Raw genomic sequence first — 26255 nt, forward strand, 5'->3', positions numbered from 1 at the left:
GTCCAGACCCCGATAAGGACGACGACGAGCATACAGATGAGCTTCCATGAGACAGTTTCTGACAGTTTGTGCAGAAATTCTTTGGTTATGCAAACCAATTGTTGCTGCAGCTGTCCGGGTGGCTGGTCTCAGACTATCATGGAGGTGACCATGCTGGATGTGGAGGTCCTGGGCTGGTGTGGTTACACGTGGTCTGCGGTTGTGAGGCCGGTTGGATGTACAGAAATTCTCTGAAACGTCTTTGGAGACGGCTTATGGTAGAGAAATGTATCGACATCTGTGGCATTGTGCGGTGATCAAACTGCACATTTCAGAGTGTCCTTTTATTGTGGGCAGTCTAAGGCACACCTGTGCAATATTCATGCTGTCTAATCAGCACCTTGATATACCACACCTGTGAGGGTGGGATGGATTATCTCGGCAAAGGAGAAGTGCTCACTAACACAGATTTACACAGATTTGTGAACAATATTTGAGAGTAATGGGTCTTTTGTGTATGTAATGTTTCAGCAAAACCGAAAGTGTTGCATTTATATTTTTGTTCAGTGTGTGTTTATATATATAGTGTATATATATATATATATAGTGTATATACATATATATATATATATATATATATATATATATATATATATATAGTGTATATATATATATATATATATATATATATATATATATATATATATGAGATTGGACTAAATATTATATACACATATATTACAAATTGCTGCTAAAAGTTACTGCTGGTAGGTTCCAGAACATACAGTGCAGCACAGCTTGAGATGTATGGGGCTGAGTGCTCATGTGGACTTCTGCCCACTAGTGCCTAGAACAAATGTGAGCCTCAGAACTGTACGGTGGCACAATGAAGAAGGTGGTCTGTTTTGATGAATCATGCTTTCTTTTACATCACATGGATGGCTGGGTGCGTACGCGGAGCTTATCTGGGAAGAAAATGGCACCAGTATACACTATGGGAAGAAGACAAGCCTCCAGATATAGTGCGATACGCTAGGCAATGTACTGCTGGGGAACCTTGGGTCCTGACATTCATATGGATGTTATTTGGACACATTCCATCCGCCTTAACATTGTTACAGACCAAATAAAACCATTCAAAAATAACGTTATAGCTTGGTAGTTAAAGAAAACCTCTCCAAATCTGTATGACTTGGGCAACTTTCACACTAGCGTTTTTTGCGGATCTGTCATAGATCTGCAAAAACGCTTTAGTTACAATAATACAACCGCATGCATCCGTCATGAACGGATCTGGTTGTATTATGTCTTCTATAGCCATGACTGATCCGTCTTGAACTCCATTGAAAGGGAATGGAGGACGGATCAATTTTCTATTGTGTCAGAGAAAAGGGATCCATCCCCACTGACTTACATTGTGTGACAGGACGGATCCGTTTGGCTCAGTTTCGTCAGGGGGACAGTAAAGCACTACAGGCAGGGTTTTGGTGTCTGCCTTCAGAGCGGAATGGAGACGGAATGGAGGCAAACTGATGCATTCTGAGCGGATCGTTTTCTATTCAGAATGCATTAGGGCAAAACTGATCCATTTTGTATCGCCTGTGAGAGCCCTGAACAGATCTAACAAACGGAAAGCCAAAATGCTAGTGTGAAAATAGCCTTACTGTGGATTTCAGAACTGAAGTACTAAAGGAATTTTTTTTTTATTCAGTTGCCTATACCAGGAATGCTCAACATGCGGCCCTCCTGCTGTTGCAAAACTACAACTCCAAGCATGTTCTAATATCTGTAGGCTGTCCAGGCATGCTGGGAGTTGTAGTCATGCAATAGTTTGAGGGCCGCAGGTTGAGCATCCATGGCCTATACAAAGTGCTCTTTAATATCACAGACTCCCGATGAAAAAAAGTGACAGCGGCAACCACATAACTGAAACGCAGACTGGTAAATTAGATTTACTGTCCATTCCTGCCCGCTGTGGTTCTGAAATGACATGCACAGTGTAGTGGAGGTGAAAATGTGCTACTCCTAGCATCAGAAGATTTTCCATTTTCACAGCTCTGCTTTCTGAGCACATCAAATACAGCCAATACTGTCAACCATGGAGGGACGGCAAGAGAAAAAAGGCAACACAAGCATACAATACACATGGGTGGTGGTGGGTGAGGGGGAATTAATGTCTATGGAAGCAATGCCCTGGATGTAAAACAGCACTGAGATGCTTATCGGAACAGCTGGTTACACATTATGTCAACTGATAAGTGCACAGGACAATATTCCCCTTATGTTATTAAGCGCTGCAAACACTTACTTTAAAGGGATAGAGCCACGAAGAAAGAGTACGGTTTATTTGTGTATAGTATATAAACTATATAACCCAATACAAAATACACACAAACACGGCCTCTTCATAGTAAATGGGTACAAAGCTCTAAACGGCTACGTACAGCTCTGTCCTTTTACTGGAATAGTAAGGAGCTGCAGTACTACATTCAAGCCTCTACAAAATGTATAGCATTAGGCCTAGTAAACAATAGAAAGGCTGCAGTGCTCACCCCGAGCCCCTTCAAACTGCGGATCGGAGCCAGAGCCTCTCACTTCTAATACAGGGGATAGGTCATCAATATTTATTACCGGATAAAGTTGCTTTCCAGTAAATTATTTGCCTATGTACTGGCTAAAGGTATTTCTTACTTAAAAATAACTTTAAAGACCGTAGAGTTTACTCAAAAGGGGGTTGGAGCACAAAATTCCCTTTGGACATTAAGTGATAAAATCCCATCTGCCTGCAGCTGCCCCTAGGGGGGGCTCAGTGAATTCAGATTCACATAGCTTCATGGAACCCAAGAATCCTTAAAGAGGTATTCCCATCTGAGACACTGACGGCATATCTTTAGGACAGGTTGTCAGTCAGATAGGAGTGAGTCCCAGATGTGGGACCTGCACCTATCTAAAGAACAGATCCCTGAAGTAAACAGAAAGCAATTGCGTATGTGCAGTTTTTAGAAGGGAATCATTATATTTGGAGTTTTCTATAACAAAATACAGTAGGAGCTCAGACTTCTATAACTCCATTTTTTTTTTTTTACACAAGTCTAATTCAATTCCCAAGAGCATCATAACCTCTCAAGATCATCATAACCCCCCAAGAGCATCATAACTCCCCCAAGATCATCATAACCCACCCCCCCAAGAGCATCCTATCCCCCCCCCCCAAGGGCACCATAACCTCCCAAGATCATCATAACCCCCCCCCAAGAGCATCATAACCTTCCAAGATCATATCCCCCCCCCCCCAAGAGCATCATAACCTCCCAAGATCATAACCCCAAGAGGATCATAACCTCGATCTTGTATGTGGTGGTCTAATAGTAATTCATAACACAACTATGACTGCACCCCAAAAAACTCACTTGCATTAAAAGGGCCACTGTAATAAGAAGCCAAGCACAAAGCGATAACATTTCAGATGAAAAATAACATGAGAGATTAAGTCAGAATGTCACCTACTCCGTTTTATGATCCTGTCTTCTGCAGAAGAATCGTAAGGCCTTGCTGAAAAATTTATTGCCACAGCCGTTAACTACCTTGAAATAGCTTAGGAAACACTTACGTTGTGGCCCAAGGCAAGAGGCTGACTTGACTTCATTTTCATTCCACAATTGTGTAGAAAAACCACCACTGCCAACACGGTTTCCTAAACTGGGCGAGGGCAACACTGAACTGAAATTGCATAGAATGAATCAAAGGCTTGTGCCCCAAGGACAGAGAATCAGACACATTAGACTAGCAGACGAATATCGAGGCCTACGTTATGAACCGTACAGTGGCAGCGACTGAAATATTTATATGGCAGAGCCCACCGGTCCCAGACAGCAGTCCTCTCATTGTCTCTGCCTCAGTGAACATTATTAAATATGTATACATTTTTTGGAAGCTAGAAATACAAGATGTGCTGGTTGTTTTACCAAATGTCTCAATACATTCAGAGAGTATGAGATCTGATAGTTGTACCAGTAGAAAACTACAATGCATAGACAGGTTCACATCCTGTTTGGCTAATATTGTAATAAGGAGAGTAAAGAGACACATAGGTTTAATTTTATGGAGCCAATATTTTATTTAGCAGTGAAAACTAACATGAGACTTGATAAAAGGATTGTATGGTTCCTTGAAAGCAATGAGCAGAAGCTTCAGACTGCAGTGATGCTCCCTTTCCTGATCATTAGAAGACACAATGGCATATCGCTAGCTGAATAATGTCACTTAACATTTTGTAGGCTATAACATAACACTGCATGCGGAACAAAACATGAAAGGGAACATAGATAATGTGAGCCAACTGCAAAACAATGCTGCTGTCCATGGTCCTGAAAGCTGCTGTACATCTCAATGGGGTTCACGTTACCATTGAAGGCTTGAGTAGAATATGCAAAGAAAATGTCTGTATGTGGGTAAGTAACTGGCTCAGTGATAGAAAACAGAGGGTGGTTATTAACGGTACACACTCAGATTGGGTCACTGTCACTAGAGGAGTACCTAGGGGTCAGTATTGGGCCCTATTCTCTTCAATATATTTATTAATGATCTTGTAGAAGGCTTGCACAGTAAAGTATCAATTTTTGCAGATGACACTAAAGTGTGTAAAGTAATTAACACTGAAGAGGACAGTATACTGCTACAGATGGATCTGGATAGATTGGAGGCTTGGGCAGATAAGTGGCAGATGAGGTTTAACACTGACAAATGTAAGGTTATGCACATGGGAAGGAATAATGCAAGTCACCCTTACATACTAAATGGTAAAACACTGGGTAACACTGACATGGAAAAGGACCTAGGAATTTTGGTGAACCGCAAACTAATCTCTAGAAACCAGTGTCAGGCAGCTGCTGCCAAGGCCAATAAGATAATGGGTTGCATCAAAAAGGGCATAGATACCCGTGATGAGAACATAGTCCTACCACTTTACAAATCACTAGTCAGACCACACATGGAGTACTGTGTACAGTTCTGGGCTCCAGTGAACAAGGCAGACATAGCAGAGCTGGAGAGGGTACAGAGGAGGGCAACTAAAGTAATAACTGGAATGGGTGGACTACAGTACCCAGAAAGATTATCAACATTAGGGTTATTCACTTTAGAAAAAAAGACGACTGAGGGGAGATCTAATTACTATGTATAAATATATCAGGGGTCAGTACAGAGATCTCTCCCATCATCTATTTATCCCCAAGACTGACTGTGACGAGGGGACATCCTCTGCGTCTGAAGGTACAAACATAGAAAAGGATTCTTTACGGTAAGAGCAGTGAGACTATGGAACTCTCTGCCTGAGGAGGTGGTGATGGTGAGTTCACTAAAGGAATTCAAGAGGGGCCTGGATGTATTTCTGGAGTGTAATAATATTACAGGCTATAGCTACTAGAGAGGGGTCGTTGATCCAGGGAGTTATCTGACTGCTTGATTGGAGTCGGGAAGGAATTTTTTTCCTTAAAATAAAAAAATTTGGCTTCTACCTCATGTTTTTTCTCCCCTTTACTCTGGATGAACTTTGCAGAAAAAAAGGCCAAAGAGGATGAATGTATGGTTTTTTTCAGCCTTACAAACCATGTCACTATGTTACTCAGAAATAGTATCTCCACTAAAACTAAATTGCATGGTTTGTTCGGCCGGATGAGTTTTTATTTGTTACTAGCAGAAGGACCCGGCTTTGCACGGGTATATTTCATGTATTTTATTTTATGTTTCCGTGTGTCATAAAAAGATATCAACAGTTTCCCCCATAACAGTACATCTACAGTACTCGCCCCTTTAACAGTGTTCTCCACAGTGCTGGCCCCTTTAACAGTGACCTCCAGTCGCCGCCCCTTTAACATTGACCTCCACAGTGGCCGACTGTCACGGCTGAGGATGGGGAAAACCCTCAGCCGTGCGGTATCAGCAGATGGAGTCGCTGCAAGGCCAGGACAGAGAATTAGGGAGCTGGTCACCTCCTACACATCCCTAACTCTGACCCTGTCTCCTATCCGTATGAGCCAACCCTGAAGGTAGGAGGGCTCATACTCCGGAACCTGATATTCCTGCTCGCCCTCAGGGTGGCCCTGGACTAGGAGCAGGGTAAGACGACCCGTTCCTCCTAGACACGGAGGAACAGGAGTCTCACTGGCCAAGATACATAGAAAGGAGGAACATAAACAGACATATGGCAACGACAGGTAAGTTTGACTAGTTCCACACTTACCTGCCACAGACACACAACCTGGAACCCACGTGCAAGTGCTGCTATCCACAACCAACATAAAGGACACAGCACACAACAGACATCACACGGGAACCCAGTAAACCATATGCTGCAATAACAGATAAACCATAAACGAACACCAGACATAACGTTTATGACAACCAGGGTGGCCCTCACTGGCAGATGGTAAATAAGCAGAAGGATGTCTCCAGCAAGCATGGCTGAAGCACCCTCTCTGACTACTGCCTTCCACTGAGGCTTTATATGGCCAAGTAGCCACACCCACAGTCAGACACACCCAGTGCACACACACACTAGGAAGGAAGTTAACCCTTCCAAAACCAGGGAAGGGAAAACAACTTAAAGGGGAAGTGCACACAACACATATAACACCCCGTGCACACCGATAAAAGGCACACCTATAAAGAGAGGTTGCCAGGTGCAACCGCATGCCTACTGCAGCAAGCTGCCTAGCACCGCTCAGGCTGCTCTGCTGCCACATACACAATGTTCCCAGCGGCAACCACAGGTGAGGCAACATACTATAGCCCTCACCTGTGATTGACAACAACACCAAGACCGCAGGCAACTGCATGCGGTGACAGGAGTCACGACCATGACTATGGCCGTGACACCGCCCCTTTAACAGTGACCTCCACAGTGCCCGCCCCTTTTACAGTGACCTGCACAGTGTTCGCCCCTTTTACAGTGACCTCCATAGTGCCCATCCGTTTAATAGTGGCCCCTGCCCCCCATGCATGTAGCAGAGTAGTTGTGCAGTCATACGTCATATGACTGAATATGGACCTACAAACTGCTAAAACCTGTGATCAGTTGTTATGGCAACCTGGAGTAGGACCTGCGAGCTTCTATTGGCTAATAAGGGACATGTGACCGTGTAAATGGCAGTACGGATTTAAGTGAAAGGCTTGCTGGCTTCTATTGGCTAATGCAGGTCATTTTTTTTTTTATATCTCGGGAACGGTAAGTCCTAGAGAGCTGAGACTCTGTCTAAAACCTTCCTGGACATCTGATGTACCTGTGTGCCAAATTTGGTGAAGATCGGTCCAGTCGTTTGGTTGCGCATAAAGAACGTCTAGACATCTAGACAGACAGGCAGGCAGAAACATTATATATATATATATATATATATATATATATATATATATAAATTTTTATAAAAAGATGGTGTAGAATAATAAAAAAAACAAGTCATACTCAAATTACCAATCTCTAGGTCCTCCTGTTTTGATGTTTTTGTGACCACCCACCTTTCTGTCTTTGATTCCTAATCTTTCTCAACATGCACTGACTGAGGTGGGTCACTGCTGCAGGACCAACAGGGGACATCAAAGTGTCTGAACAGGAGCAAAGTGAGGATGGGTGAGGTGAGCATGACTTTTTGTATTCTTTTACACAATGCGGAACCTTTTTACAAAAAATTGTTGAAATGGCTGGAAAACCTCCTTGAGCTAGTGAACAGCAATATGGCAGAAAGCAGCACACTGGATGGAGAATGATTGTGTCTTTTGCGAGACACACGTGCATACTGGGTACTACTTTGCTGTACTTAAATGGGGTATTTTGAAGGTCCACCTTTGCAACTACTAAAGTGCCGATTAAAAATTACCTACCACTTTGTGTCTACAACAACTATGGATTCAAACAAGTCCTCTGCAAACCTATTTTTCTCCATCTTGGGGGGGGGCAGACAAAACACATGGTTTCAGGATCAGATTGGGAAAGGTTTGTTTGTATCTATAACCATAGAATCATATGGGTCTGCCCTAGTAACTGTGGATACAAACCAGTAAGATATTTTTTTATAAAGAATAATTGTAAAGAGACTTCATTTTTTTAAGATGCACTGGAGTAATAAAACCGGTTGCAAAAGTACAAATCAGGGACAGACTGGCCATACACCCTAGAGCAGGGGTGCACAACCTGCGGCCCGGGGGCCACATGCGGCCCTTGATACCATTTTGTGCGGCCCCCAACCATCTGGTAACAGACATGTATGCCTATGTCTTGTGGCTGCTCACATGTATTTTTCATGTATTTCTCCCATTAGATGGAGTCCTGGAAGTGTAACTAGACATTAATGGTATATAATGTGTGTTTAATATGCCATAAGTACAATATTTCAGTTGTTAATACACCTTTAAATTTTTATTTCGGCCCTCGTCATTGGTTCAGTCTGGCAATGTGGCCCCCAACCAGGAAACGTTGTGCACCCCTGCCCTAGAGGGAAATTTCTTGATAATGACTTGATTCTCTTCCTAGTAATTAATGCTAGGGGCATCAGGCATTTCTGCGCCTCGCCGATGGCTGCAGGTCTCCTCCTATATTGAACTGTCACCTCAGGAAGGTCAGTATTTTGTTCTGCACTGTGGTATTTGGTTCTGCTTGGGTGGAATGTTGTGCTGCACTACAGTATTACTGGCCCTGCCTACTTGTGTTGCTCTGTCTTCTGTCAATATGGACCCACCTACAACATGTTGCCTTTAGTTTTTTTTCCAGGGATCACTTTAAGCTAACAGTCCGCCCTGACGTAGATGCCCATTAAAGAGGTTTTTTTTTTTTTTTTTTTACTCATATGCTTTGTTTGTTTTTTTACTTCTATAAAATAAGCATACCCACTGTTCCTCCCTACCCAAGTGCTGCTGCTTTGATCATTTTCACCTTTGCTTCTGCAAATGAGTGCTGCACCAGATTACTGTCCTCAGAGGTATATGGCACTAGACCGCCTTGGGCCAATGAATGGTTACAGCGGTCAAGTGTAGCATACAGTGCTGCCCATAATTATTCATACCCCTGGCAAATTTTTACTTAGCTATTTTTATTCAACCAGCAAGTAATTTTTTGACGGGAAATGACATAGGTGTCTCCCAAAAGATAATAAGACAATGTACAAGAGGCATTTTGTCCTGGGGAAGTTAGGTTGTCTGTTTCCGAGAGTCCAAGATCACTCCCAGAAATGTTACACTTGTAGACGGTTGGAGACAGGATTTTCCTGGATTCATCACCCAACCCAAGTCTGTCAGACAGGATAAAAATATTTTTAAATCTGAAGTTAAATGATCCACTGAGTCGCCGATGATCAGAAAGTCATCTAGGTATGGTACTAGAATCAGGCCCTCCTGCCTCAGATGAGCAACCATCTTGACCACTAGTTTGGTTTATACTCTTGGGGCCAAGGAAATCCCGAAAGGCAGTGCTGTGAATCGGTAATAAAGAATCTGACCCTTTGTATCCCTCATCGCAAACCTTAGGAACTTCTGGTAACTGTGATGAATAGGATGCGTCCTTGCAGAGTTTTTATTACATATGACTCAGGCAACCTCTTAAAGCAAGAGATATATTTAAAGGCTTTTTAGCTTTCTTCTGCGCCTCCTTTGCCTCAGGATATAAAAAAAACAACCCGGTCAGGAGGAATTTTACATAGAGTAGACTAAGTGCTCCAATATTTCTATGTGCATAAAAAGCACAGATATAGATACATAAAAACGGATATCCCACAAGGGGAACATACAGGAGGCAACGCTGGGGCATCAAGCTCCCTAGGACTTTGCAGCTCAGGGCCCGACATATTGAGACAGTGGAAGTATCACTGTACTCACTCAGACCTCAGATCAGCGTTTGTTTGTGGCTCCCCGCTGTTCTTTTACCCTGCTGCCGCTGCCTCCCGTTCCTTTCAGCTTCCGGGTCGTACCACATCACAGCCGCGACCCGGAAGTGAGGTCATGAGTCTTCAGTGTGCCTGCACGCCAGCCGCGCTACCAGTTCAACCCACAGGGGGAGAGGTGGAGCCAGCAGCCTGGGAGCAGGCTCAGGATGTACCAGAGCGAGCCCTCCCAATTTCCCCAGCCCAGCATTAGCACGTGGCCACCGGCGGACTGGGGAGCTCAAAGGAATGAAATGAGCTTAAGGTAAATAGGAGGCCGTTTCTGCAGGTCTCCCAAAAATAAAATAAAAAGACTCTTCTCTGCCCCTGGCCTCAGTAGGGACAGGAAGCACTGGGGACTGGTGGTGGGAGGGGGCTATTTAACATCTTCTCTGTTCCTGCCCCTACAGAGGTCAGGGGTCAATCTCCTTGTGATGCCGTCATGGTGATTTAATGGAAACAGAATTACCGGTAAGACGAATTCCGAATATTCTAGCAAGAGGAACATAATTTCTATAGTAAATGACCACATCTTTTTATCCTTAAAGGGGTATTATCATCTTAATGATCACTGTTAAATCTGTTAATGATTTAACAGTGATAATTTTTCTAAATATATTTAATTAACTAGTTCCCACCCCTTAGAAGAAACACACACTTACCTGACTGTTGTCTTCCGTCTCACCTGGTTACGGCCACCTCTTCTCAGGAATCGCGGTGGCTGCGATTGCGCAGACTTCTCTTCTCCGGCCGGCTGCGCGCAGTCCCGAAAGCGCACGCCGAGGCCGCGCATGCGCTATGGTAATTTCTTCCTGGCCAGTATAGTATAATTGCCAGGGAGAAGTCACCAGGGCGCATGCGAGATGGAGCCCGCCCCCTGCCGAGTGCCGAAACCAGGAAGTGGACAGCACGTCGGGAGCAGGTAAGTATGAAACGGAGTGTTGATAATACCCCTTTAAAGGATTGTCAGAGTTTAAAAAAATAAATCATTTTAAGGTATGTGATGCTGTCATGGTGATGATATGGAAAATAGTCTTTTTACCTCTGGCTATCAGATTGCAAGCTATAAAGGAAGCAATGGTTATTACATCAGACTGATTAAAATGAAACAAGGGTAGATTATGCTTTAGAAAGTCCGGCTACCTCGCGCTTAGACAGCCATTATCGCTTACCATTATCAAAGCAATTACACTATGACTTGATAGCACAATGGAGCTAAAAATATCAGCTTATAAATGCAACGTGCACGCACGTGCTCAATATGCATGAGACACCTTCATTAAAATACAGTTAAAAGCCAACAGCCACTTCTTTATGTTTATTCTCCCCGAAGCGCCTCTCTTTAATGCTTTCTTATTCCGTTCTCACTGGGGAGCCATCATGTTCAGCTATCAAAATTTCTCATTTTTCTTTAGCCCTAAACATATACAGAGCACCGCATCAGGTTGTGAGACTAATCAGATGTAATTTTTCACTAATAGTGCTCCCACCCCCCACAAATGAATTCAGCGTGGAAACGTACCCTGCAGAATCTGCAATGCCATAGATAGAGGAATCTCTCGCTTATATCCATCTGTCCGATGTCTATCTGATGTCTAGTAAACAGTTCATCCAGCACTGAAGGGTTAAAAAGCATTTCCAGCTTTATTGAGGATACATGTTAAAAACAAAATTCCAGGGCATACCGCATTGCCATAATCCATCAACGCGTTTCAACTGTTACACAGTCTTAGTCATGAGTCTGTGTCTGCCTGCCTGTCTCCTGCACTATGTAGACTAGCTGTATCTAGATAATGTATAGGATAAAGGCTACTTTAGGCTACTTTCACACTAGCGTTCGGGTGTCCGCTCGTGCGCACCGTTTGAAGGGTGCGTATCCGTCGTGCGCATCCGTCTGGCCCCAATGCATTCTCAGTGGAGGCGGATCCACTGAGAATGCATCCGCCTGCCAGCGTTCAGCCTCCGCTCAGTGAGCGGACACCTGAACGCTGCTTGCAGCGTTGGGGTGTCCGCCTGGCCCTACGGAGGCGAGCGGATCCGTCCACACTTACAATGTAAGTCAATGGGGACGGATCCGCTTGAAGATGACACAATATGGCTCAATCTTCAAGCGGATCCGTTCCCCATTGACTTTCAATGTAAAGTCTGGACGGATCCGTTCAGACAACTTTCACACTTAGCAAATTTTCTAAGTTTTAATGCAGACGCATCCGTTCTGAACGGATGCGAACGTCTGCATTATCGGAGCGGATCCGTCTGATGAAACATCAGACGGATCCGCTCCGAACGCTAGTGTGAAAGTAGCCTTAACCACTTCCAGAACAGGTCATTTATCCCCTTCCTGACCAGGCCTAATTTTGCGAATCTGTAACTCTATGTGGTAATAACACTGGAACACTTACTTATCCAAGCCATTCTGAGGTTGTTTTCTCGTGACACATTGTACTTCATGTTAGTGGTAAATTTGAAACAATAAGTTTCACCTTTATTTATTTTTAAAAAATATACTAAATTTACAGAAAATTTAGAAAAATTGACAATTTTCTAAATTTTTCTGCTTTTAAAACAGATAGTAATACCTCACTACCTAACATTCACCATATGTCTACTTTATGTTGGCGTCATTTTGGAAATGTCATTTACATTTTTTTTTTTGAAGGTTTAGAATATTTCCCAAAATCAACTTTAAAGGGAACCTGTCACCTGGATTTTGTGCATAGAGCTGAGGACATGGGTTGCTAGATGGCCGCTAGCACATCCGCAATACCCAGTCCCCATAGCTCTGGGTGCTTTTATTGTGTAAAAAAAACGATTTGATACATATGCAAATTACCCTGAGATGAGTCCTGTCCCTGAGATGAGTCAGGGACAGGACTCATCTCCGGTTAATTTGCATATGTATCAAATCGTTTTTTTTACACAATAAAAGCACCCAGAGCTATGGGGACTGGGTATTGCGGATGTGCTAGCGGCCATCTAGCAACCCATGTCCTCAGCTCTATACACAAAATCCAGGTGACAGGTTCCCTTTAAGGACTAGTTCAGTTCTGAAGCCACTTTGAGAAGCTCACAATAGAAACCATCATAAATTATCACCTTTTAGAAACAAAACCCCTCAAACTATTCAAAACAGATTTTAGAAATGTTGCTAAACCTTTAAGTAATCCATGGGAATTAAAGCAAAATAAAAGGTTAAATTTCACTATTTTTTTTCTTTGCAGATGTTCGATCTTAATCCATTTTTCCTGTGACACATCATGGGTTAATAACAAAACAAACCTCAATATTTATTACCCTGAAGCCGCAGTTTACAGAAACACCTCAACTTCTGTATGGGCACATGGCAGTGCTCAGAAGGCAAGGAGCACCATATGGCTTTTGGAGGACAGATTTTAATGTAATGGTCTTTGGGCGCCATCTTACATTTGAAGGGACCCTGAGGTACCCCCACAGTGAAAACCCCAAAAGTGTGACCACATTTTGGAAACTACACCACCCAAGGAATTTTTAGGGGTGTAGTGAGCACTTTGACCCAACAGGCTTTGCATAGAATTTATAACACTTGGCTGTGAAAATGAAAAATGATTATTATTTTAATAAAATTTTTTACAAGAAAAGGCTACATGCACATGACGTTGTGTGTTTTCCGGTCCATAAATTGTGGATACGCAAAACACGGATGGCGTCCGTGTGCCTTACGCAATTTGCGGAACGGCTCAGACAGCCATTAATATAACTGCTATTCTTGTCCGCCAAACGGACAAGAATAGGACAGGTTATATTTTTTTTATGGACCACAGAACGGAGCAACAGATGCGGACAGCATACAGAGTGCTGTCCGCATCTTTTGCGGCTCCATTGAAGTGAATGGGTCCGCATCCAGGCCGCAAAAACTGCGGCTCGGATGCGGACCAAAACAACGGCCGTGTCCATGTAGCCAAATGGTGAGTTAGGCCCAAACTTTATTTTTCACAAGGTTTAACAGGAGAATATCACCCCCCAATTTGATATCCATTTACTCCCGAATACAGCAACACACCATTTCTGGCCATAAACCGCTGTTTGTGGATACGCCACGACTCAGAAGGGAAGGAGTATTTGAAATCTGCAGCATGTCCGAGTTTTGTGTGGATTTGTTTCCAAATACGCACATTACGGTCTGAGCAGTGCATAAATAATGAAGGAAGGAAGAAATACGCATGTAAATCCTGATGAAATCCGGAAGCAATCCTGATGACAATACTGATGCTATATCATCAGGATCCTGAGCCAGAATACCGACTGATTTCATTACGCTCGTCTGAAAGCGGCCTAATGCCTCATTCACACGTCAGTGTTCAGTCAGTAATTTCCTCAGTGATTTTGAGCCAAAACCAGGTGCAGCTCTAAACACAGAACAGGAGCAGATCTTTCCCATATCTTATGTCTGTGGAGGCTCCAATCCTGGTTTTGGCTCACAATCACTGATGGAAATCACTGACCGAACACTGACGTGTGAATGAGGTTTAATAGAGATCTATTAGGGTGAATAGGATTTTAAGGGTAAATGCACACGATCAGGACTGCGTGTGGATTTTCCGCGCAGAAATTCTGCACCGTAGATCATGTACAATGTATTCTATGAGAATTTAAAATTCTTATGCACAGATTTTTTTCCGCGCGGATTTTGACTTACGGTGCGGATCTTAAAATCTGCAGTATGTCCATTTTTATTTAATTTTTCCTGACTGGATTTTCTCCATTCTCTTCAATGAGGAGAGTAAAATCCGCATATGAAAAATCTGCACGCAAATACGCACCAATTGATGTGAATTGATCGCATGGATTTCCCTGCGAACACCTGCGGATTTCAGTGCGGATTGTCCGCACATAAATCCTGTACCCATATACAGTCTCCATTCTGAGCTATGCATATGGAGATTGCCATGACAGGCCCGAAGCGCTTCTGCAGCATCCAGGCTGCCGTGGCAACCGATCGGAGCCTGGCAATTTTACTGCAGGGGCTCCAAACGGAAGGCAGAGGGAACCGTATCTTTCTGCCTTCACTCACAGGTGTCGCAATCAGCTTTGATCGTGGTACCTGAGGGGTTAAATGACAGGGGCGGCGCGATCGCCACTCCCTGTCAGTGTGGGCAGGTGCCTGCTGTATGATACAGTTGGTATCAGTCACGTATGAAGCTGGTCCGCTGCAGAGAACCGCTCCATATATCCCCTGCACTACTGTGACGTACCAGTACGTCACGGGGTTGAAGGGGTTAAAGGGTTAATCTTGTCATTACAAACTGTCACATGCCCCGTTAGGGTTGTTTCACACAAACCGGGGCAGATTTACTAATCTGGTCTAAAAGTAAGACCGTGGAAACTGAAGAGTGTCTGATGCCGGATCACCTATTTCTTGACTTAGCTTACCCAAATAAATGTGGCACCCCTTCCAGCTGACCCAAACCTCTTCACACAAGTCACAAAGAAGGTCTAAAACAGTTAGATAATGTGGTGCAAAGTATTCAAGTCCGTTTTCTGGCACAAGTTGTGCCAGAATGCTGGAGCGTTTTGAATAGTCATTCAGAAGTGGATCCACCACGAAGAAGTACAAGTCCTTCCATTATATTTCCCCTTCCTGTCAAATCCTCTCCTGGCTTTGACACAAAAACTGCAGTGGTGTTTTCCAAAAATGCAATGTGTGAACCCAATGTGGAGGATTACATGTTTTTTTTTTTTTGCATGGATTCTGGTGCGGAGAAATAGCAGTGTAGTACAGTACCAGCAAGGTGAATGAGATGAGAGAGATCTCATCTACCCTTTGCTCTTTTATGTCTTTTATTTAGAAATCCTCAGCATGTCATTTGTTTGTGCAGCTCTTTAGTGCGCGTTGTACGCTTTTCAATAGAAGGGTGAGACCTGCGGCAAAACCGCACGAAAAAACCCAATTAAAACATGTAGTTAAGCACCACTGAATATTAAGAACCTGGTTCAGCCACTACACAGTATATAAATTACCAAGTGGAAGCAGCATCTGAAATACAACATAAAAACCTCCAAGAACAAAGGATGCAGTGTAAGGGCTCATGCACACGACCGTTTTTGCGGCTCAGGTGCGAACCCATTCGCTTCAATGGGGCCGCAAAAGATGTGGACAGCACTCCGAGTCTGCATCCTTTGCTCCATTCCGTGGCCCCGCAAAAGAAATATAGCATGTCCTATTCTTGTCCGTATTGCGGACAAAAATAGGCATTTCTACAATGGGCCGCCCGTTCCGTAAATTGCGGAAGGCACACGGGCGGCTTCCATCTTTTGCGGACCGCAAAAAACGGAACGGTCGTTTGCATGAGGCCTAAAGCTATAATAGGGAACTTCATTTCTACAGCAAGAGAGTGAAACTCCATACACTGTACACAATTTCAGTGTTCAGGCCACAACATAGTAAATTAATGAAAAGAGAATTTTGGAAAAGAACAAATTACAGATGTAGCAGTTCGAAACTTAAAGGGGTTAATCAACCCCTGAAATGCCCCCCCCCCCCCCCCCCATATGTCCGGGCCCCTCACACACAATGTACTTACCATGCTCCCTGGGACCCGCTTCTGAAGCCCACACGGCCGGTGCTGCATCTCCCCGTCGCGCGGATGAAAACATAAGGCGTCGGGGTGGGGTCAGCCAATAGCAGGCGGTGAAGGGAATGAGCCTCCCTAGAGTCACCTGCAATGATATTTTTTTGATGGACAACCCCATTAACTTAAGAATCAAGATGAAGATTGCTACGTCTGTAGTCACAGGAGTCCAAGCCCTGACCCTAACAGGGGTTTCCCAGTCCAGACTGATTCACTAAATCAGAGGGAACTAATCTTCGATGGGACCAGAAAGTACAAACCAACAGGAACCCGGTAGCTTCAGAATGGGAGCACCAGGAGATTGGTGAGGGTGAAGGAATTTTTCCCACAGGACAAGCCCTTTACTGAGTTTATATAAATCAATCTGGTGTAAAGTAGACCTGGCTTAGTTGCCCATAGCAACCAGACTCCACCTTTCATTTTCACAGCTCCCTTGGAAAATAAAAAAGTAGAATCTGGTTGCTATGGGCAACTAAGCCAGTTCTAAATTACACCAGTTTGATAAACGACCCCAATTATCTTTACTGAAGCTATATAAATCTATCTTTACCCAACAAGTGCCGCCTATATCTAGCAACCCATGGCACGCAGGAGAAGCTGTAGAATCAGAGCTCCAACCCCGATTACACCGTGAATTCTAATTAAGGAGTACACCATGGCGGATTCATTTACTGAAAAGTAGAATGATGGCTACGCTTTAAATGGTTTATGTGATCCTTCTAAATTAGCCTTGTGACAATGGCATGTTCCACATGCCAAACCGATTTTATAGGCGTCCATGATTACTGTCCATAGCATTTAATACATAAGCAAAATCCTGCACCAAATCTATTATTCCGAACAGCCCTGCGTGTCAGCGAAAGGCAAGAGTAATTAGTTCCTGGCCTAGGATAATTGTTTTGATCCAATGTGACCAGCGAGGGGATGTTCATTAACGAAAATTCCATTGTAGCCAAAATGAAGGACTGTGGATCAATAGGGGAATTTGCATTACATTACAATGTTCTCAGAGAATAAGCCTCTAGGCCAACAAGTTGTTGAACTCCGACAGCTGGCACTTCCTACCCGCAGAGGACAGAAAGTTCTGCACTGCAATTAGAAACCAGCGTAGAAGCAGCCTGGCATAGTACATGGACCCATCATGAGACCACATAAACACTACAGGTCTGCCATATTATCATGTAAAAAGCCGTCAGCCCCGCGTGACGCCACAAGCTGTTGCACCAGCGTGGGAGCTCTCTGAAGAAGTAACCCTCACAATCAGGGCTTCAGAGCGGGGAAAATTACAAAGGCAATTTCCCTTAGGCTGGGTTCAGACCTGAGCGTCTTTGATATGCGCGTTTAACGCGCGTTATTGACGCGCGTTTTTGACGAGCGTTTTTTGCAATAGTAAACGCGCGTTTGACGCACGTTTGTGTGATTGACTGCAATGTCCTATGGCCACAAACGCGCGTCAAAACGCCCCAAAGAAGCTCAAGTACTTGTTTGAGCGTAGGGCGTTTTACAGCGCTGTAAAACGCTCAAGTGAGAACCAGGGCCATAGGGAAGCATTGGTTTTCATGTGTTGAGCGTTTTACAGCGCGTTTGAACGCGCTGTAAAACGCTCAAGTGTGAACCCAGCCTTAAAGGGATTCTGTCACCTCGTTTTCGGTTATAGAGATGCGGACATGCACAGCTAGATCGCCGCTAGCATGTCCGCAATATACCGGTCCTATAGGGCTGTGTGCTTTTATTTTGTTTAAAAAAGGATTTTAGAGATATGTAAATGAGCCTGGTAAGGTGCCCAAGGGGCTGTACGAACCTTCCTGGTGCCCAGCCATGCCCCCTGTGAAGGAGCCCAACACCGCCTATGCCCTCCGAATCTCCTCCTAGCTCAGTTAGATTGCCGCGAGCTCACGCATGCGCAGTTCCTTCCCTGAGGCTGATGCCAGCACAGAGAAGGAACACTATACCGCCACTGCGCATCGCAAGCTTACGGCAATCTAACTGAGCTAGGAGGAGATTCGGAGGACATAGGCGGTGCTGGGCTCCTTCACAGGGGGGCGTGGCTGGGCACCAAGGTTAGTACAGCCCCTATGGGCTCCTTACCAGGCTCATTTACATATCTCTAAAATCATTTTTTAAACAAAATAAAAGCACACAGCCCTATAGGACCGGTATATTGCGGACATGCTAGCAGCGATCTAGCCGTGCATGTCCGCATCTCTATAACCGAAAACGAGGTGACAGAATCCCTTTAATACATACTACCTTATAGGACACACGACCGCATGTATTATGCAGTCCGCAAAATATGGATACAGTCCGTGTGGCAGACCATTTGACTTCAATGCCTCCAGGGTCCACACTTTGCAGACAAGTACAGGACATGTTCTTTGTGCGGAATAGACATACAGATGCGGAAAGCATAGGGATTATCTGTCTGATTTCTGCAATACACAGACGACCGACCGATTGAAGGCAACGGGTCCGCAATAAAATGCACACAGTCCGCATTCGTACCTGCAAAACAGACAGTCGAGATCTATGGCAAGTAGATAACTGCCTATCATTTTGCTGCCAGTTTGTGGTTGGCGGAAATGATATTTTTTTACTAAATAAGTGCCAATAATGGAACAGGACTATGAAACAGGAACTATGTAATGAAGAACAAAATCACCCACAGCCATCATAATAAGTTGCATCAGAGAACATGCCTGCAAGTTTAAAACCGGTCAACTAGGCAACACATAACCTACTATACTGGGGTTTTCTAGGGCTTAAACCGGATTTCCAGCAGTAAAATATTGATTACCTTTGCTTAGTACAGGTCATCAATACCAGATTGGCAGGAGCCCGATTCCCAGCACTTTGCTTTAGGCCTCTTGCACACGACCGTATGCCCTCCTAGACGTACAGTCCATGAGCGGGCCTTATGTAAGGGGCAGCATTGATCGTGCGCACGGGAGCACACAGCTTCATAGATTACAACGACGCTGTGCACTTCGGGCCACCTACGTATGGGACTATTGTCACGCACTCATATGATCTTATGAGTGTGGGACAATAGCACCGCGGGCGGTCCGAAGTGCACAGCGTCATTGTCATCTATGATGCTGTGTGCTCCTATGCGCACGGTGTATGCCGCTCATGGACTGCATGTCTCTGAGGGCATACGGTCGTGTGCAAGAGGCCTTAGGAAAGAGGAGCCGCAGCACTGCTGCCTCCTTCCTGCATACAAGCACAGCGCCGTACACTGTATAGTGGCCGTGCTCGGTATTGCAGCCTATGCCCATTTACTTGGGCTAGGTGCAGCTCAGTCCTAGTTAAAGGAAGGACTTCCACCCCTTCTTATTTTTTCCCTGCACAGAGCCGCTTCTGAGCAGTGCTTTTTATATTCATCACAACCAATATGGCTCTTGTTAGTTTAGTCACATGTTGCGCTCATGTCATAGTTTTTTCTGTACTTTTTACAAACACGCTGCAAAATTCAACATATGAACAAACCCTTTCAAAGGGTTCATCATCCAACTTTCCTAGGCTCCAGAATGGCAAATTGTCTAATCATGCGGCGATTTGCTTGCCATCCAAAAGTTATGTGAACTGAATGATAAACGATGTGAAAGCTGTCATGTGGCCATTCTGGTGGTGAAGCAGCTTTAAAAATAAAAATAAAATAAATAAATAAAAAAAATTAAGAGCTAGCTCAAAGATATTTCCAAGGGATTCTCTGATTGATTCTAGAGGAAGCGGTTTTTCAATGTGAATCAAAACCCGCTAATCCGGTGTAAAACGAGCGCCATACGGACTTCAAATTAGAAGATTGATGATCTGGTATTCTGGCACCTCAAACATGGAGTGATAAAGTTATTTCTTGTAAACACTGAGAATGCTTTAATAAATAAATCCGATGTAGTCACCTTACCGATACTGGGTCCTCAGACGGTCTCTATTTACTGATCAACTGGAACATGTGATGCCGTAGTCAAATGGCCACAGGAAAACTGGACCAGGAAGTAGGGATCGGCAAGGCACCCGAGATGGGTCGGGGAAGTTGTAGGGGATCATAAAGGTATTTCTTTTTTTTCTTTTTTTTTTAAACCATTCTCAGTGGTTATTAAAAAAAATTAAAAGATATTAAATGGTTGAACAACCTCTAACAGTGGAACACACTAGGGCACATTTTTTAAAACGGTCTAAAAAAAAAAACCAAAAAAAAAAAAACTGCTGTCTTTATTGCTCATGGTCACCAATCACAAAGTAGCTTTCATTTTTGAAGAGCACTTTAAGAAAGCTGTGCCATAATTTGTTGCTATACGCGACGAAGACTGTTTCCCTTTTAGACAGTGTCATAAATCTTCCTCTCAGACAACGGATGCTCCAGGAGAGATGGTGCCAACTAAGGACAGGTTCTCTTTATACTGGAGGAACCACTGACCCGGCACATCCATGTTTCCAAAAATACCAAGTTGTCTGTTAACAAAATTGGTTGCTACCAAAATCATCATCTATTAGACCAGTGATGCCCAACTGAGGCCCTCCAGCTGTCGCAAAACTACAACTCCCAGCATGCCTGCATAGCCTACAGCTATTAGGGCATGCTGGGAGTTGTAGTTTGGAGGGCCGCAGATTAAGCATCCCTGTATATCCTCTAGAAGGTCCTAAAAAGGGCAAATACGAGTTCAGCTGTCACCAGTAGAGATTGAAGGCACAGAACATGCCAGTCCATTGTGCCGTAACCCTCCCTCACATTATGCAGTATACCCCAATTAGACCGTGCTGCACTACAGGCGACTGCTATGAGCTAAAGGTGAGCTTTACCTATACCATTACCTATACTAACTAGCTCTAGTAAAATGGAGGCAGGAGACGTGTTCGTACCAACGGCATGGGTGTGAATCTGCATTATTCTGATTTATCGTGCCAACACGTGGCTCCCTGCTGACTTCTCCACACAAAGAGATCGAGTAATACACAGACGTATACGATATAGGGGCCAGAGACGGCATCATTTTGTCTATTCCTCATGAGCGAGAAGGAAATGTCACCTTCCTGCTGATTATATGAAACATGAGGCAATGTCATGACTGATAGTCTATGTAGAATGCCCGCTTGCATTAGCACCTCTCTGCTTGCCTTCGCCTCCCTGTAGAAATGACTGCAGTACATATATTACTGATGAACAAATTAGCAAGACACTGTTGTCTCACACACGGACAAGACAAATGGATGCCAGTATGATGAAGACAGCAGAATTCCTCGCACTGGATGCCACGGCTAAGTATAGAACACACTCTGGTCCCTGGGCGGCCATCAATGTAGTCGAGGCATGTTGCAGTGGTTACTGACTTGTGCACCCTCTAAGGAGAGCATAAAACTAACAGATTTATAATCATTAGCCGAGCATCGCTATGTAATACATGAGAAAATTTAACACTTTGCTGGATCGTAGTTTACACGATGGGTGTCGTGGTGGTGAGGGATGTGTGTAATTTGAAGACTCCATGCTTCAGAAGTAGAACCTCCACAGACCTTTCATTGGGTTTACACATTAAAGCATTAAATATGTGGCAATAATAATGGCTTTTCAACATTTGGAAAGATGGACCTCCTTGCTGACTCCGTTTTACTGGTTGTGGACAAGGCCTGAAGGATCAATCTTCGAACTGCAGCTGAATCATCTCTGAGGGATAAACTCAGCCCAATGATCAGGTGCCCACCTTGAGAGACAGCAGTTGTGAGATGAACCACCACCTGATATAACCCACAGAACACTGCAACTTTACCAATGGAAATGGATGGCTAGAATATGCAGTATGAATTGGGGCAGATGCCATTGCTGCCCATAGCAACAAATTACGGAGCAGCTTGCAATTTTCAAGAGCAGAATATGAAATGAAAGCTGTGCTGTGATTGGTTGCTAGAAACAACAAAGACAGTTGAATTGTCCATGACTTCTTATCACTTGGCTGCAGTTCACAGTGAAGTAAAGGAGGTTTTATCAAGACTTGTATTATCAAACTGGGATATACGGTAGTTTGATATCCATGCAAACCGTTCAGGATTTTTCCTCCATTCACGGAATAAAGCACAATATTCGGCACTACATGTATAAAAAGCTTAGGGGTGGAATCAGGCAACTGCTCACCCTCGCTCTGGCATCCATTTGTTCACCACACCCTGTGAAAGGCCTAGACTGGAAATGATTCTCTAGTGAATGGCATCCAGGGCAAAGGCTAATGAAAGGGACAACTGCTGCCATCATTACAATAATGTGTCTCGTTATTAGGGGTTTAGCTTATTAACGTGGGAAGACCCTTCTTGTAAGCTATTAACTGGATGCTGAAAACATGACATTTCTATGGAGGCTACATAAGGGTCAATAGAGATGGTGGCCATCATTAACTGCAGATATCTCCTCTTACAGGTTGGTAGAAGCACCAAGTATTTTGGGCTTGATTGAATTTAGGAAGTACCATCATCTGCTCTTAAATGCAAAAGGCCTTGGTACACATACAACCCCTCAAACAAAGCTGGAATCCCCGCCCATGCCCACAAGGCACCTCCTCTTACCAGGTAGTCAAACCATGCACAACCTATCTACACCAGGCCTAAAATCCCAGTACAACCTGAATGTAACCCTGATGGAAACGGTTACGGTATATCAGCAATATGCAGAATCTTTTAGGTTTCCCATGGTAACAGTATGGTTCACCACTCCCAACCGATCTTCAACATACCTCCCCGACTTCTGATTTGTAAGTCATCGCTGCTTACCATTAACCCCTTCTATACTCACTCCATGAACAAAGCCCATTACCAGACACAAGCCACCACCCACGAACCTTAAAGGAAGTCATCAGCTATATAGAACGCGCAACCCTTCAAAACCTTTTGCATAACTGCATCCACAGAATATGCCCATCAACAGCTGATGTAACATCAATCTCACGTATCATCACTTTTCACCCTCATTCTACATGATGATTCTCAAGGCATTAAACACACATAAGCTTAATACGTCTGAAGACGTGCAAGTCATCACTAGCATAAATAGGATTGACCCCATGTGTCTAGGATGTAAGATTTAGAGAAGAAGCCTTCACAAGAGAAGGAAGTAGTAGACCATCCAGACGAGTGACTAGTAGTCAAACCTCTAGACAAGTACAAGCCTGACATAATTGAAGAAACCTTCAAGAACGGTGAGAGTAGTTATACTGTCAATTATAAAGTCTCCTCCAAACACATTCTGTTAATCCTACTAGATGAATGGGAGTGTGCAGGTTAAAGCCTCTTATGGCTGTGGCCTTCTGCCCAAATAATTCAAGTTCCTACAGCAAGGGACCAATGAGACCGGTAGACCCCCCATTATGACTGCTATTATGTGAGATAGATGAGAAACCATAAAGGGCTCCTTATGGTTCTTGGTGATCAGTAGAATGTTTTTAACCCTGGCATATCTTCTAAGCCATTTAGGATCCTTTCCAGGATCAGGCCCCGGACACCTTTGCATGGCCTGTATGATAAGGAAGGAGCACACCCTGGGATTTATATCAGAAGGAGATGCCACGTCAAGTTCCTCTAGGTTCCTGGAGCATCTCCTGCTTGGGATGTGGAGTAATATATTGGGGCCGGTGTGGAGAGAGGGGTGGCACTCACCTTCTGTGGCATAGCTGTGATCGCGCAGGAAACTGTTGTTAATCTTGCGGGTATCAATGTCCTCCTCCATTTACAGCCCGTTTACTTCTCTGAGCGGCAGACAGAATGACACCAGTATCCATGATCCTTCCTGCAGCCTCTAGCAGAGGAGGAGAGGGAGCTGCCCCGGGTACGCCATGCCCAACACCAATGTAGACGGCTAGAATGCGCTAGAGGGGACGATGCCAGGGGGTGCTGCCGGCACTTCTAGTACATGCTGAGGTCCAACAGGTCACCGCGCCCACAGGTCTGAGATGGGGTGAGATGCTCTGCACCTGGCTGCTGCTGCTGCTGCCTGGATACAGTCAGATGCTGCATTGGGCTCAGGCTCCTCCTCTACAGCTTGTCCTCTGCGTCAGCACAGGCTGCTCCTCTCCCCCATCTCCAGCACTGCTGCAGTGTGGGGGCTGCTGCTGACACATCCAGCACACTAGAATGATCCTGCTGCACCCCCAGCACCAGCCCCATTCAGTGCTATAGGTGAGGGGGATTAATGCCGCCCAGGAGCTTCAGGTCTTGTGCTGGAAAATGGCCACAAAAGCAAAAATCCCAAAGCCCTGAAGAGGTTAAAAGTTCTGTGCAAATGAAAGGCGATTTCATTTTTAAAGGGAATGTCACCTCCTGCAAGCGCTATAAAAGTACAATACATATATACACTCCAGATCAGCCATCTGCATGTGGATACTGAGCCCCCATTCCTGTGCAATGCGACCACAAACTGGCCATGGAATGCATAGAGAGTCCTCTCCATTGTGTGCGCATGCACAGGAGTCCTCTCAGCGCATTCCATGGTTGGTTTGTGGGGACGGGGGTGGTTATGGGCATATCAATGACTGATCCCGAGTCAGTTTTCTGTACATGTACTTATTAGGACTTGCTGGAGGTGACAGATGTCCGTTAGAAAGGCTCAGAATGATGGCACTCCAGCTGTGCTCAAACTACAACTCCCAGCATGCCCATTTACTTTGCTGTCCCCAGAATTCCCATAGAAGTGAATAGGGCATGCTGGGAGTGGCAGTTTGACAATAGCTGGTGTTCCAGAGGTCGCTTGCCCTTACAATAAGTCATACTCACTTTTACTAAGGGCTTGTGCTGGCCGGTCCGCAATGCAAGGGCACCGACCGTGGGGCAACCGCATCCGGATCGCAGACTCATTCACTTGAATGGGGTCCGCGATCAGCACCACAAAAAAGTAGTGCATGCACTACTTTTTTGCGGTGCGGAGGCACGGCCAGAAATACCACAGAAGCACTCCGTAGTGCTTCCGTGAGGTTCCGATCCGTGCTTCCACACCGCATTTCCGGGTTTGCTGACCCATTCAAGTGAATGGGTCCGCATCTGTGATTCGGAGGTGCACACGGCCGGTGCCCCATTTATTGTTGTCTTTAAAGCTTCTCCTCACACAAGCAATAGGGCGCCAGATAAAGTTTTTTTTTGTGTCCAAGAATGTATGTGGTGAGTGCATGTATGAGTGCGTCCATGTATGTGGTGACTGTGTGTATGAGTGCGTCCATGTATGTGGTGACTGTGTGTATGAGTGCGTCCATGTATGTGGTGACTGTGTGTATGAGTGCGTCCATGTATGTGGTGACTGTGTGTATGAGTGCGTCCATGTATGTGGTGACTGTGTGTTTGAGTGCGTCCATGTATGTGGTGACTGTGTGTATGAGTGCATCCATGTATGTGGTGACTGTGTGTATGAGTGTGTCCATGTATGTGGTGACTGTGTGTATGAGTGCGTCCATGTATGTGCTGACTGTGTATGAATGCGTCCATGTATGTGGTGACTGTGTGTATGAGTGTGTCCATGTATGTGGTGACTGTGTGTATGAGTGCGTCCATGTATGTGCTGACTGTGTATGAGTGCGTCCATGTATGTGGTGACTGTGTATGAGTGCATCCATGTATGTGGTGACTGTGTGTATGAGTGTGTCCATGTATGTGGTGACTGTGTATGAGTGCGTCCATGTATGTACTGACTGTGTATGAGTGCGTCCATGTACAGTACAGACCAAAAGTTTGGACACGCCTTCTCATTCAAAGAGTTTTCTTTATTTTCATGACTATGAAGGCATCAAAACTATGA

General features: G+C 44.6%; 1 protein-coding gene across 3 annotated transcripts in view; it reads right to left on the minus strand.

The window, feature by feature from the left end:
* The window catches only part of PPP2R2B (protein phosphatase 2 regulatory subunit Bbeta), a 421403-nt gene that overhangs the window by 154373 nt on the left and 240775 nt on the right, over positions 1-26255 (minus strand). The window contains exon 1 of one of the 3 annotated variants that reach the window (XM_040406226.1): positions 24131-24466. The exons of the other annotated variants lie outside the window; for them this stretch is intronic. Within the exon in view, the coding sequence (XP_040262160.1) occupies positions 24131-24200 (70 nt within the window). The 5' untranslated portion in view covers positions 24201-24466. Of the gene's footprint in view, positions 1-24130; positions 24467-26255 lie in introns of those variants that run through there. 3 annotated transcript variants of the gene reach the window in all.

This window comes from Bufo bufo, chromosome 1 (genome assembly GCF_905171765.1).
Source record: "Bufo bufo chromosome 1, aBufBuf1.1, whole genome shotgun sequence".
NCBI classification, from domain to species: domain Eukaryota; kingdom Metazoa; phylum Chordata; class Amphibia; order Anura; family Bufonidae; genus Bufo; species Bufo bufo.